This window comes from Oncorhynchus keta, unplaced genomic scaffold (assembly GCF_023373465.1).
Source record: "Oncorhynchus keta strain PuntledgeMale-10-30-2019 unplaced genomic scaffold, Oket_V2 Un_contig_18906_pilon_pilon, whole genome shotgun sequence".
Lineage (NCBI taxonomy): Eukaryota > Metazoa > Chordata > Actinopteri > Salmoniformes > Salmonidae > Oncorhynchus > Oncorhynchus keta.
The window spans coordinates 1026-12972 of NW_026281174.1; the positions used below are offsets into that span (position 1 = coordinate 1026).

The 11947-nt window shown below is 38.6% G+C and overlaps 1 protein-coding gene and 1 pseudogene across 10 annotated transcripts; one reads left to right on the forward strand and one right to left on the reverse strand.

Moving 5' to 3' along the window:
• Positions 1–441: 441 nt before the first annotated feature.
• LOC127920317 (receptor-type tyrosine-protein phosphatase epsilon-like) lies at positions 442–11734 on the reverse strand (annotated as a pseudogene).
• On the forward strand, positions 5190–6729 carry LOC127920318 (uncharacterized). Of its 10 annotated transcripts, XM_052504236.1 has the most exons (7): positions 5190–5343; positions 5451–5507; positions 5558–5671; positions 5786–5842; positions 5893–6006; positions 6114–6227; positions 6563–6729. In XM_052504236.1, exons 1-7 carry the CDS (start codon positions 5219–5221, stop codon positions 6726–6728), a joined length of 747 nt encoding a protein of 248 aa, XP_052360196.1. In that variant the 5' UTR covers positions 5190–5218; the 3' UTR covers position 6729. The 10 variants fall into 10 exon arrangements, 4 of the variants coding, with proteins under 4 accessions (XP_052360196.1, XP_052360198.1, XP_052360199.1 ...); XR_008105893.1 differs by having other exon boundaries at positions 5558–5614; positions 5786–6006; XM_052504238.1 differs by lacking the exon at positions 6114–6227.
• Positions 11735–11947: the final 213 nt, after the last annotated feature.

Consider the following 11947-nt stretch of genomic DNA (forward strand, 5'->3'; position numbering starts at 1 on the left):
TACTTTGCATATTTTTTTCTGTGTTCTTGATATTGTGCCTGAAAAAAACTTGCATTGTAAAGACCTTAATATATATATATATTGTTTTAAATAAAAGGATTATTTCCAATTCAATAAAAGATAGATGAGATATCACCTCTAGTCACAGATAGAAGGCATGTCAGAATATCTTACTAATTAATATTCACATAACGTCGTTAGAATGCAATTAAATGGAAGGTCTGCTATCGATACGTAAAACATTTACAATAGGGCCTCTTTTCAAAAGGAAACAAGAACGGCCAAAATAAACACTCTGAAGTCTGAATAAACAAGATGTTTAACAAAAGGAAACAAGAACGGTCAAAATAAACACTCAGTCTGAATAAACAAGATGTTTAAACAAAGTACAGTATCACACAACAACTAAGACATGTGAATAAAGAGACTCAAAGTTAAAAATAAAATAAAAACACTTGAATTTCATTGCAAAATAATTATTATACATGATGTGAAATATACATTATTAATCTTACATTTTGGCATTTACAAATCTTTGTCCGTTGACGTACAGTATATTACAGCGAGGGGTGGAGTTTTTAGTTACAGTCAGGACAAGTGCATAGCGATATAGAAAAACATTTAAATCCTTCTAAGGACAAAACACAAAGCCTGACCAACCGGTATTTAAAAAAAAAATTTAAACAACAGCATTTGAACAAAATGAAAAAAATGTTTATAAGGCAAATATTTCATCATTTAAAATTGGCATAGTCTGAGAAAATGTCCACAAAGTCTTGTACCACGCGGTAGCAGAAGTCGTATTGTTCCTGGGGAAAGAATTTGAGAACCATCAGGAGAATTCTAAACACGACTCCGGTATTTAGATTCTAAACACGACTCCGGTATTTAGATTCTAAACACGACCCGGTATTTAGATTCTAAACACGACTCCGGTATTTAGATTCTAAACACGACCGGTATTTAGATTCTAAACACGACTCCGGTATTTACATTCTAAACACGACTCCGGTATTTACATTCTAAACACGACTCCGGTATTTACATTCTAAACAAGACTCCGGTATTTAGATTCTAAACAAGACTCCGGTATTTAGATTCTAAACACGACTCCGGTATTTAGATTCTAAACACGACTCCGGTATTTAGATTCTAAACACGACTCCGGTATTTAGATTCTAAACACGACTCCGGTATTTACATTCTAAACACGACTCCGGTATTTACATTCTAAACACGACTCCGGTATTTACATTCTAAACACGACTCCGGTATTTACATTCTAAACACGACTCCGGTATTTACATTCTAAACACGACTCCGGTATTTAGATTCTAAACACGACTCCGGTATTTAGATTCTAAACAAACTCCGGTATTTAGATTCTAAACACGACCGGTATTTAGATTCTAAACACGACTCCGGTATTTAGATTCTAAACACGACTCCGGTATTTAGATTCTAAACACGACTCCGGTATTTACATTCTAAAACACTGACTCCGGTATTTACATTCTAAACACGACTCCGGTATTTAGATTCTAAACACGACTCCGGTATTTAGATTCTAAACACGACTCCGGTATTTAGATTCTAAACACGACTCCGGTATTTAGATTCTAAACACGACTCATGTAAATGCTCACTGAGTCGATGTTTTACGTCCGTTCTGATCGTTTTACCTGTAAAGCCAGAGCACCAAAGACAAATGTTCATTCTGTGTTAATTAAACTTAACGGACAATAAATTATTACATTATCTATTAATGGCATTGGGACCCGATAGATACTTGGGCAACTATAATGGGTGCCAAACTATGTTGATTCTTTGGAAATGAAAATAGGTTTATAAATGGTGATCTGCGTTAAAGTCCTCACCACGGTCTGGACCATATGTGGCCTCTGCATCCGTAAACTCTTCACAGTCTGAAGACGTCCAGTAGGCCCTCAGCCTTGACCCGCTCCAGGATATTGCTCAGTGCAATGAACGTACCTGTTCGCCCTGCACCAGCACTACACAACAAAACATTCAAGAAAAACTGTGACTTTTGGGGTTTTGTGACTGTTGTAATGAGTTGCTATAGTAACAGTAACAGTCTTGCCTAAAGACTGCTCAACAAACTATACAAGTAAAAAGTGTTACCATAGTAAAAGTAAATGTGTAATAAAGTGTTACCATAGTAACAGTAAATGTATAATAAAGTGTTACCATAGTAAAAGTAAATGTGTAATAAAGTGTTACCATAGTAACAGTAAATGTGTAATAAAGTGTTACCATAGCAACAGTAAATGTGTAATAAAGAATTGTTACGAAGTATATTTAAAGTGGTATAAGAGTGTTACTTAGGTAAAAGTGAAGTGTAAAAGTCTTCCCAAAGTAACATATTCCACCACATGGTGATAAGGGTCAGAGTCTTAGCTACCTGCAGTGTACGATGATGGGATGGTTTCCTGACTGCTGTTGCTGTCTCTGCACCGAGGCGATGATGTCGATCATTCCTTTCCCTTCGGCTGGGATCCCGATCTCTGGCCAGCCGTGAAAATGGAAGTGGCGGACCAGACGTGTCAGCTTATCCTGAAACATGCAAACCCAAGTTTGGAAAGATAATGTAGCTGTCAGGATGCTAATTGTAGCAACATGCTAGGTGTGGACCGATCATTTAGCATTGGGAGCTAATTTTAGCAACATGCTAGGTTTGGACAGATCATTTAGCATTGGGAGCTAATTTTAGCAACATGCTAGGTTTGGACAGATCATTTAGCAACATGCTAGGTGTGGACAGATCATTTAGCATTGGGAGCTAATTTTAGCAACATGCTAGGTGTGGACAGATCATTTAGCATTGGGAGCTAATTTTAGCAACATGCTAGGTTTGGACAGATCATTTAGCATTGGGAGCTAATTTTAGCAACATGCTAGGTTTGGAAAGATAATGTAGCTGTCAGGATGCTAATTGTAGCAACATGCTAGGTGTGGACAGATCATTTAGCATTGGGAGCTAATTTTAGCAACATGCTAGGTTTGGACAGATAATGTAGCTGTCAGGATGCTAATTGTAGCAACATGCTAGGTGTGGACAGATCATTTAGCATTGGGAGCTAATTTTAGCAACATGCTAGTTTTGGACAGATCATTTAGCATTGGGAGCTAATTTTAGCAACATGCTAGGTTTGGACAGATCATTTAGCATTGGGAGCTAATTTTAGCAACATGCTAGGTTTGGACAGATCATTTAGCATTGGGAGCTAATTTTAGCAACATGCTAGGTTTGGACAGATCATTTAGCATTGGGAGCTAATTTTAGCAACATGCTAGGTTTGGACAGATCAGCAATAGATAGTTTTGCAATACGCTACTTTCTCGTGATGACTGTTTACGTCTAATTTGTGTTAAGGGTTACAAGATTAGCAATATGCTAACACGACAAACACTTTATTCCTGTGATTAATCATGGACTCCTCTAGAGGTAAGAAGAAGGTTAATAAGGTTAATGTCTCAATAAACTATTGCTTTTAGGTCCCTCACTACCTCAGGGTATTTCCGTGTAAACTTACTGGGCCGTAGGTGAGTACCAGATCCCGCACACTGAAGCTGTCACACACAGTGGATCCCTTCATCTCTACAGTGTAGTCTCCATAGGTCACTGAGTCCTCTGTGGGCCAGTACTGGAAACACTTGTCCTGCAGGAGACACAGTCAGGAGATTAAGACTGAGTACTGGATGGTATAGTGATTCTATTACCATCAAATAATAGAAGACATGTTCAAGTACAGTAGCCTACTACAATATTACAATAACTCAAATCATGTTAGAACAGTACCCTACTACAATATTACAATAACTCAACACATGGAACAACAGTACCCTACTACAATATTACAATAACTCAAATCATGTTAGAACAGTAGCCTACTACAATATTACAATAACTCAAATTATGTTAGAACAGTACTCTACTACAATATTACAATAACTCAAATCATGTTAGAACAGTACTCTACTACAATATTACAATAACTCAAATCATGTTAGAACAGTACCCTACTACAATATTACAATAACTCAACACATGGAAGAACAGTACTCTACTACATTATTACAATAACTCAAATCATGTTAGAACAGTAGCCTACTACAATATTACAATAACTCAAATCATGTTAGAACAGTAGCCTACTACAATATTACAATAACTCAAATCATGTTAGAACAGTAGCCTACTGCAATATTACAATAACTCAAATCATGGAAGAACAGTACTCTACTACAATATTACAATAACTCAAATCATGTTAGAACAGTACCCTACTACAATATTACAATAACTCAAATCATGTTAGAACAGTACCCTACTACATTATTACAATAACTCAAATCATGTTAGAACAGTACCTACTACAATATTACAATAACTCAAATCATGTTAGAACAGTACTCTACTACAATATTACAATAACTCAAATCATGTTAGAACAGTACCCTACTACATTATTACAATAACTCAAATCATGTTAGAACAGTACTCTACTACAATATTACAATAGCTCAAATCATGTTAGAACAGTACTCTACTACAATATTACAATAACTCAAATCATGTTAGAACAGTAGCCTACTACAATATTACAATAACTCAAATCATGTTAGAACAGTACTCTACTACAATATTACAATAACTAAAATCATGTTAGAACAGTACTCTACTACAATATTACAATAACTCAAATCATGTTAGAACAGTAGCCTACTACAATATTACAATAACTCAAATCATGTTAGAACAGTACTCTACTACAATATTACAATAACTAAAATCATGTTAGAACAGTACTCTACTACAATATTACAATAACTCAAATCATGTTAGAACAGTACTCTACTACAATATTACAATAGCTCAACACAAAGAGGTCCTAGTTTTGGATCCTTGCTAGCGGTAGACAACTAAGATGCAGTAGTTAGTAAGTCAATAGCATAGAGATATATCATATAATATGAATTGTTTAAATGCTATTTCTTCGATGGAATATCCTTCCTACCTGCTCCCCTCTCCTGTAGTTCCGTCAGCATGACGACGGAGTGACACTTCCACTCCCACGCCATCCTCCAGTAGTCCTCTACCGTGTGAGATAAAGGACCCTGGGTCGCTATGAAGTAGTCCTTCTGCCTGTAGCCCTGAGGACACCCCACCACAGTACACAGTACAGGCATTACCACCATGTCAGACAGGTACAACTTCCTGTCCACCACAGTACACAGTACAGGCATTACCACCATGTCAGACAGGTACAACTTCCTGTCCACCACAGTACACAGTACAGGCATTACCACCATGTCAGACAGGTACGACTTCCTGTCCACCACAGTACACAGTACAGGCATTACCACCATGTCAGACAGGTACAACTTCCTGTCCACCACAGTGCAGGCATTACCACCATGTCAGACAGGTACAACTTCCTGTCCACCACAGTACACAGTACAGGCATTACCACCATGTCAGACAGGTACAACTTCCTGTCCACCACAGTGCAGGCATTACCACCATGTCAGACAGGTACAACTTCCTGTCCACCACAGTACACAGTACAGGCATTACCACCATGTCAGACAGGTACAACTTCCTGTCCACCACAGTACACAGTACAGGCATTACCACCATGTCAGACAGGTACAACTTCCTGTCCACCACAGTACACAGTGCAGGCATTACCACCATGTCAGACAGGTACAACTTCCTGTCCACCACAGTACACAGTGCAGGCATTACCACCATGTCAGACAGGTACAACTTCCTGTCCACCACAGTACACAGTACAGGCATTACCACCATGTCAGACAGGTACAACTTCCTGTCCACCACAGTGCAGGCATTACCACCATGTCAGACAGGTACAACTTCCTGTCCACCACAGTACACAGTACAGGCATTACCACCATGTCAGACAGGTACAACTTCCTGTCCACCACAGTACACAGTACAGGCATTACCACCATGTCAGACAGGTACAACTTCCTGTCCACCACAGTACACAGTGCAGGCATTACCACCATGTCAGACAGGTACAACTTCCTGTCCACCACAGTACAGGCATTACCACAATGTCAGACAGGTACAACTTCCTGTCCACCACAGTACACAGTACAGGCATTACCACCATGTCAGACAGGTACAACTTCCTGTCCACCACAGTACACAGTACAGGCATTACCACCATGTCAGACAGGTACAACTTCCTGTCCACCACAGTACACAGTGCAGGCATTACCACCATGTCAGACAGGTACAACTTCCTGTCCACCACAGTACACAGTACAGGCATTACCACCATGTCAGACAGGTACAACTTCCTGTCCACCACAGTACACAGTGCAGGCATTACCACCATGTCAGACAGGTACAACTTCCTGTCCACCACAGTACACAGTACAGGCATTACCACCATGTCAGACAGGTACAACTTCCTGTCCACCACAGTACACAGTGCAGGCATTACCACCATGTCAGACAGGTACAACTTCCTGTCCACCACAGTACAGGCATTACCACAATGTCAGACAGGTACAACTTCCTGTCCACCACAGTACACAGTACAGGCATTACCACCATGTCAGACAGGTACAACTTCCTGTCCACCACAGTACACAGTACAGGCATTACCACCATGTCAGACAGGTACAACTCCCTTGAAACTTTGCAGATTGCAGCGTATGAATATATAATTTAATATACCTCACAAAAAACAAAAACAAACTAACTGTCGATAAATATGACATTGATTCACGTTTACTCATTGATGTAGTAGTGTATTGTAACGTTTACTGATTGATGTAGTAGTGTGTATTGTAACGGCTACTCAATGATGTAGTAGTGAGTATTGTAATGTTTACTCATTGATGTAGTAGTGAGTATTGTAACGTTTACTGATTGATGTAGTAGTGAGTATTGTAATGTTTACTCATTGATGTAGTAGTGAGTATTGTAACGTTTACTCATTGATGTAGTAGTGAGTATTGTGATGTTTACTCATTGATGTAGTAGTGAGTATTGTAACGTTTACTCATTGATGTAGTAGTGAGTATTGTAACGTTTACTCATTGATGTAGTAGTGAGTATTGTAACGTTTACTCATTGATGTAGTAGTGAGTATTGTAACGTTTACTCATTGATGTAGTAGTGAGTATTGTAACGTTTACTCATTGATGTAGTAGTGAGTATTGTGATGTTTACTCATTGATGTAGTAGTGAGTATTGTGATGTTTACTCATTGATGTAGTAGTGAGTATTGTGATGTTTACTCACTGATGTAGTAGTGAGTATTGTAATGTTTACTCATTGATGTAGTAGTGAGTATTGTGATGTTTACTCATTGATGTAGTAGTGAGTATTGTAATGTTTACTCATTGATGTAGTAGTGAGTATTGTAATGTTTACTCATTAATGTAGTAGTGAGTATTGTAACGTTTACTCATTGATGTAGTAGTGAGTATTGTAACGTTTACTCATTGATGTAGTAGTGAGTATTGTAACGTTTACTCATTGATGTAGTAGTGAGTATTGTAACGTTTACTCATTGATGTAGTAGTGAGTATTGTGATGTTTACTCATTGATGTAGTAGTGAGTATTGTAATGTTTACTCATTGATGTAGTAGTGAGTATTGTAATGTTTACTCATTAATGTAGTAGTGAGTATTGTAACGTTTACTCATTGATGTAGTAGTGAGTATTGTAACGTTTACTCATTGATGTAGTAGTGAGTATTGTAACGTTTACTCATTGATGTAGTAGTGAGTATTGTGATGTTTACTCATTGATGTAGTAGTGAGTATTGTAATGTTTACTCATTGATGTAGTAGTGAGTATTGTAATGTTTACTCATTGATGTAGTAGTGAGTATTGTAATGTTTACTCATTGATGTAGTAGTGAGTATTGTAATGTTTACTCATTGATGTAGTAGTGAGTATTGTAACGTCTACTCATTGATGTAGTAGTGAGTATTGTAACGTTTACTCATTGATGTAGTAGTGAGTATTGTGACGTTTACTCATTGATGTAGTAGTGAGTATATACTTACATCTATAAATGACGCATTGATGTAGTCAGTAAACTCTGGCCTCTTCTCATGGACATAATCACTCTGTTGAAGTCATCTGAAAAATACAATTCATATTAAATGGGTGATAACTACAAAGACCGTGTACACAGAGTATATCAATGGCATAACAACTCAATCTACCGATAAAAAACGACTCCCCCTTCATCGTAACTGCAGAATTACGACATGGGTTTGGCGTTTTAATGACGCGGCACTTTGGTTTTGGCCATATTTTTTAGCTGTCAGACAAACTGTGCCATATTTTTTTAGCTGTCAGACAAACTGTGCAAAAGTGAAGGCCTTCATTCTGAGCCCTATAGACCCTGGTCAAACGTAGTGCACTAAATAGGAATAGGGGGCCATAGTAGTGCACTAAATAGGGAATAGGGTGCCATTTGCGATGCACAGTAAAACGCTCCTCCAGATCCATTTCCCAAACACTATTTGTAAGATGAGAGACAAAACGCATCACTCAACCTAAAGAACAGCAAAAACAATGAGTGTTTTATCAGATAAAACAACAAGACGCCTGACTAAAAGATCTCTCCATGTCAGTCCCACGCATCAAGGTTTAAATATATGAATACCAAATATTAATAGGTGGTTTAGGTTAGGGTTAAGGTTTGGGATAGGGTCAAAATTATGATGAAATTATGAAATATAAATAAATATATGAATATCAAATATGAAAGATACAAATTATGATTGATTGATGATGAAATATAAATAAATAAATATATGAATATCAAATATGAAAGATACAAATGATGATTGATTGATGAAGAAATATAAATAAATAAATATATGAATACCAAATATGAATAGGTGACATATATGGATATATGGTTAATTCTGCACAAATTCAATTTAGGTGAGCGAACCAAGGGAATAAGGGATTTGATAATATCTCTCGTTTCGTTCTAAATAAGGAGGGGGGCGGGGTTATGAACACAATATAATCTGTGGGTAACAATCTGTCACAAGTTAAAGAATAACCGCATGACGTAATGTAGAGTTACTGGTCTCTGAGGGGAAAACAGATCTCATTCAGTTTGTTGTAACTTTTCCGGCATTCCTTACATGGAATAATCTGGAGCACTCTGTTCTTCTTCATGTTGGCAGGGAGATTTCCCATCCTCATGTTCTCCTTCATTATCCGCATGTTGGTCAGTTTCTGGATGATAAAGGGGGGGGGGGGACAGGAAAGTGTCAGGGTGTAAATGTACACATAGATGACTTAATATTTTTTACCTTTATTTAACTAGGCAAGTCAATTAAGAACTTTTTTTTTTTTTACAATGGCGGCCTATCCCCCCACCCGGACAAACCCTCCCCTGGGCCAATTGTGCGCCGCCCTATGGGACTCCAGATCACGGCTGGGTTGTGACACAACCGCTGAGCCACTCGGGGGGCCCAAAAATAAGAGCAATGCAAATTAACATAGAATAATTTATACCCGATGTCCACAATTGCTATTATAAGCATACACAGACTTTCAGAGATTCTAAGCTTCATGTAGCAATGGGCTCTATCTTATCAACTACAACCCTGTCAGAGAAGAGAGGACCCTGGCTCTCACTTTGAACTCTTCCTCCAGGCCGACCCTGTCGAAGGGGGCGTGGGTGTTGTGGAGTTTGTGCAGGTGTCCTTCCAGAGATGACACATCCAGTTCTGTGTCTCCATACAGGTAGTATTCCAACAGGGCCTGGTAGATGAACGAGTACTGAATCTGGAGGCCACAGAGGAAGACAAACAGATATTTAGAGCACTAGAACAATAAGAATGAAAGTCCATACACTTTGATAATTGATTCCAAATGAAGAAGCTGAAGAAGAAGTAGAAAATGGAGAAGAGGCTGAAGAAGAAGAAGAAGAAAGAGAAGCAGAAGAACAAGAGGAAGAAGAAGAAGAAGAAGGAGAAGAAAAATGGAAGAAGGAGAAAAAGGAGAAGAAGAAGAATAAGAAAGAGAAGAAGAAGAAAGAGAAGAAGAAGGAGGAGAAGATGAAGAAGAAAGAGAAGAAGAAGGAGGAGAAGATGAAGAAGAAAGAGAAGAAGGAGGAGAAGATGAAGGAGAAGAAGAAGGAGAAGCAGAAGAAAAGAAGAAAAAGGAGAAGAAGAAGAAGAAGAAGAAGAAGAAGAATAAGGAGAAGAAGGAGAAGAAGAAGAAGAAGAAGAAGAAGAAGAAGAAGAAGAAGGAGAAGAAGGAGAAGAAGAAGAAGGAGAAAGAAGAAGAAGAAGAAGAAGAAGGAGAAGAAGAAGAAGGAGAAGAAGAAGAAGGAGAAGAAGAAGGAGAAGAATAAGGAGAAGAAGAAGGAGAAAGGTCCTTCTGTAGCTCAGTTGGTAGAGCATGGTGCTTGTAACGCCAGGGTAGTGGGTTCGATTCCCGGGACCACCCATACGTAGAATGTATGCACACATGACTGTAAGTCGCTTTGGATAAAAGCGTCTGCTAAATGGCATATATTATTATATATTATATTATAAGAAGAAGGAGAAGAAGGAGAAGGAGAAGAAGAAGAAGAAGAAGGAGAAGAAAGAGAAGAAGAAGAAGAAGGAGAAGAAGAAGAAGAAGAAGGAGGAGAAGAAAGAGAAGAAGAAGAAGAAGAAGAAGGAGAAAAGGAGAAAAAGAAGAAGAACAAGGAGAAGTAGAAGAAGCAGAAGAAGAAGAAGAAGAAGAAGGAGAAGAAAGAGAAGAAGAAGAAGAAGAAGGAGAAGAAGAAGAAGAAGAAGAAGAAGGAGGAGAAGAAGAAGGAGAAGAAAGAGAAGAAGAAGAAGAAGAAGGAGAAAAGGAGAAAAAGAAGAAGAAGAAGAAGAAGAAGGAGAAAAAGAAGAAGGAGGAGAAGTAGATGAATCAGATGAGATCAAGTGTGGTGTTCCACAGGGATATATTCTTGCTATATTTTCTAGTTTACATGACAAATACATATTTAGAACACTGTAGTAGTAGGAAGGACAATGCTTACTTTGGACAGTTGCTAGTCCCTAGTACTAAGAGAAACATAGACTGATGCATTGCATGAAATAGTGTTGTGACCCTGTTGTTTTGAGCCAACTCACGTCTGTCTGTACAAGCTGCGAGCGCTGGTCTCTTATCTTGGACACAAAACCAAAGACGTCAATCTTCTGCTCTCGGTGCATCATGTCAATCACGCCGTCAATCACAATGAAGGTCCCTGTCCTTCCCACACCAGCACTGCCGAGACAAAGGACAGAGAAGGCCAAGGAGTCATCTTAGAATCATAGCATGATTCTACACCTGCATTGCTTGCTGTTTGGGGGTTTTAGGCTGGGTTTCTGTACAGCACTTTGAGATATCAGCTAATGTACGAAGGGCTATATAAATACATTTGGTTTGATTTTGATTTGATTTGAGTTAGATCTCTCTTCCTAAAGACAGGTGGGGAAGTAACCTTCAGGTTACTATATACAGTACAATAGTTGAAATGTACCTAAAAGACTACATATAAAGTACCTGCAGTGAACCACGATGGGCCCAGCGAAGGAGGAGTTGACGGTCTTGACTTTCTTGAGGAACTTGAGCATGCCGATGGGGGAAAAGGGCACCCCAAAATCAGGCCAGCTGGTGAAGTGGAGCTGGGTGACCAGCCTGGAGGGCTTGGTGCCGTCGCTGGCCTGCTACAGGAGACGACACACAGAGCAGACATACAGAGTCATTACTATACCAAGGAACTACAAAGAGTCATTACTATACCACATACTACGTAGAGCCAGATACTATAGCAGATACTACATAGAGTCATTACTATACCACATACTACATAGAGTCATTACTATAGCATATACTACGTAGAGCCAGATACTATGTAGAGTCATTACTATAGCAGATAC

Bases quoted from the DNA above. Each gene is read 5' to 3' on its own strand.
- LOC127920318 (XM_052504236.1), top strand. From the start codon at position 5,219: ATGTCAGACAGGTACAACTTCCTGTCCACCACAGTACACAGTACAGGC. The intron at 5,508-5,557 runs GTACAACTTCCT...CATGTCAGACAG, and splicing joins ATTACCACCATGTCAGACAG to GTACAACTTCCTGTCCACCA. The intron at 6,007-6,113 runs GTACAACTTCCT...AATGTCAGACAG, and splicing joins ATTACCACCATGTCAGACAG to GTACAACTTCCTGTCCACCA.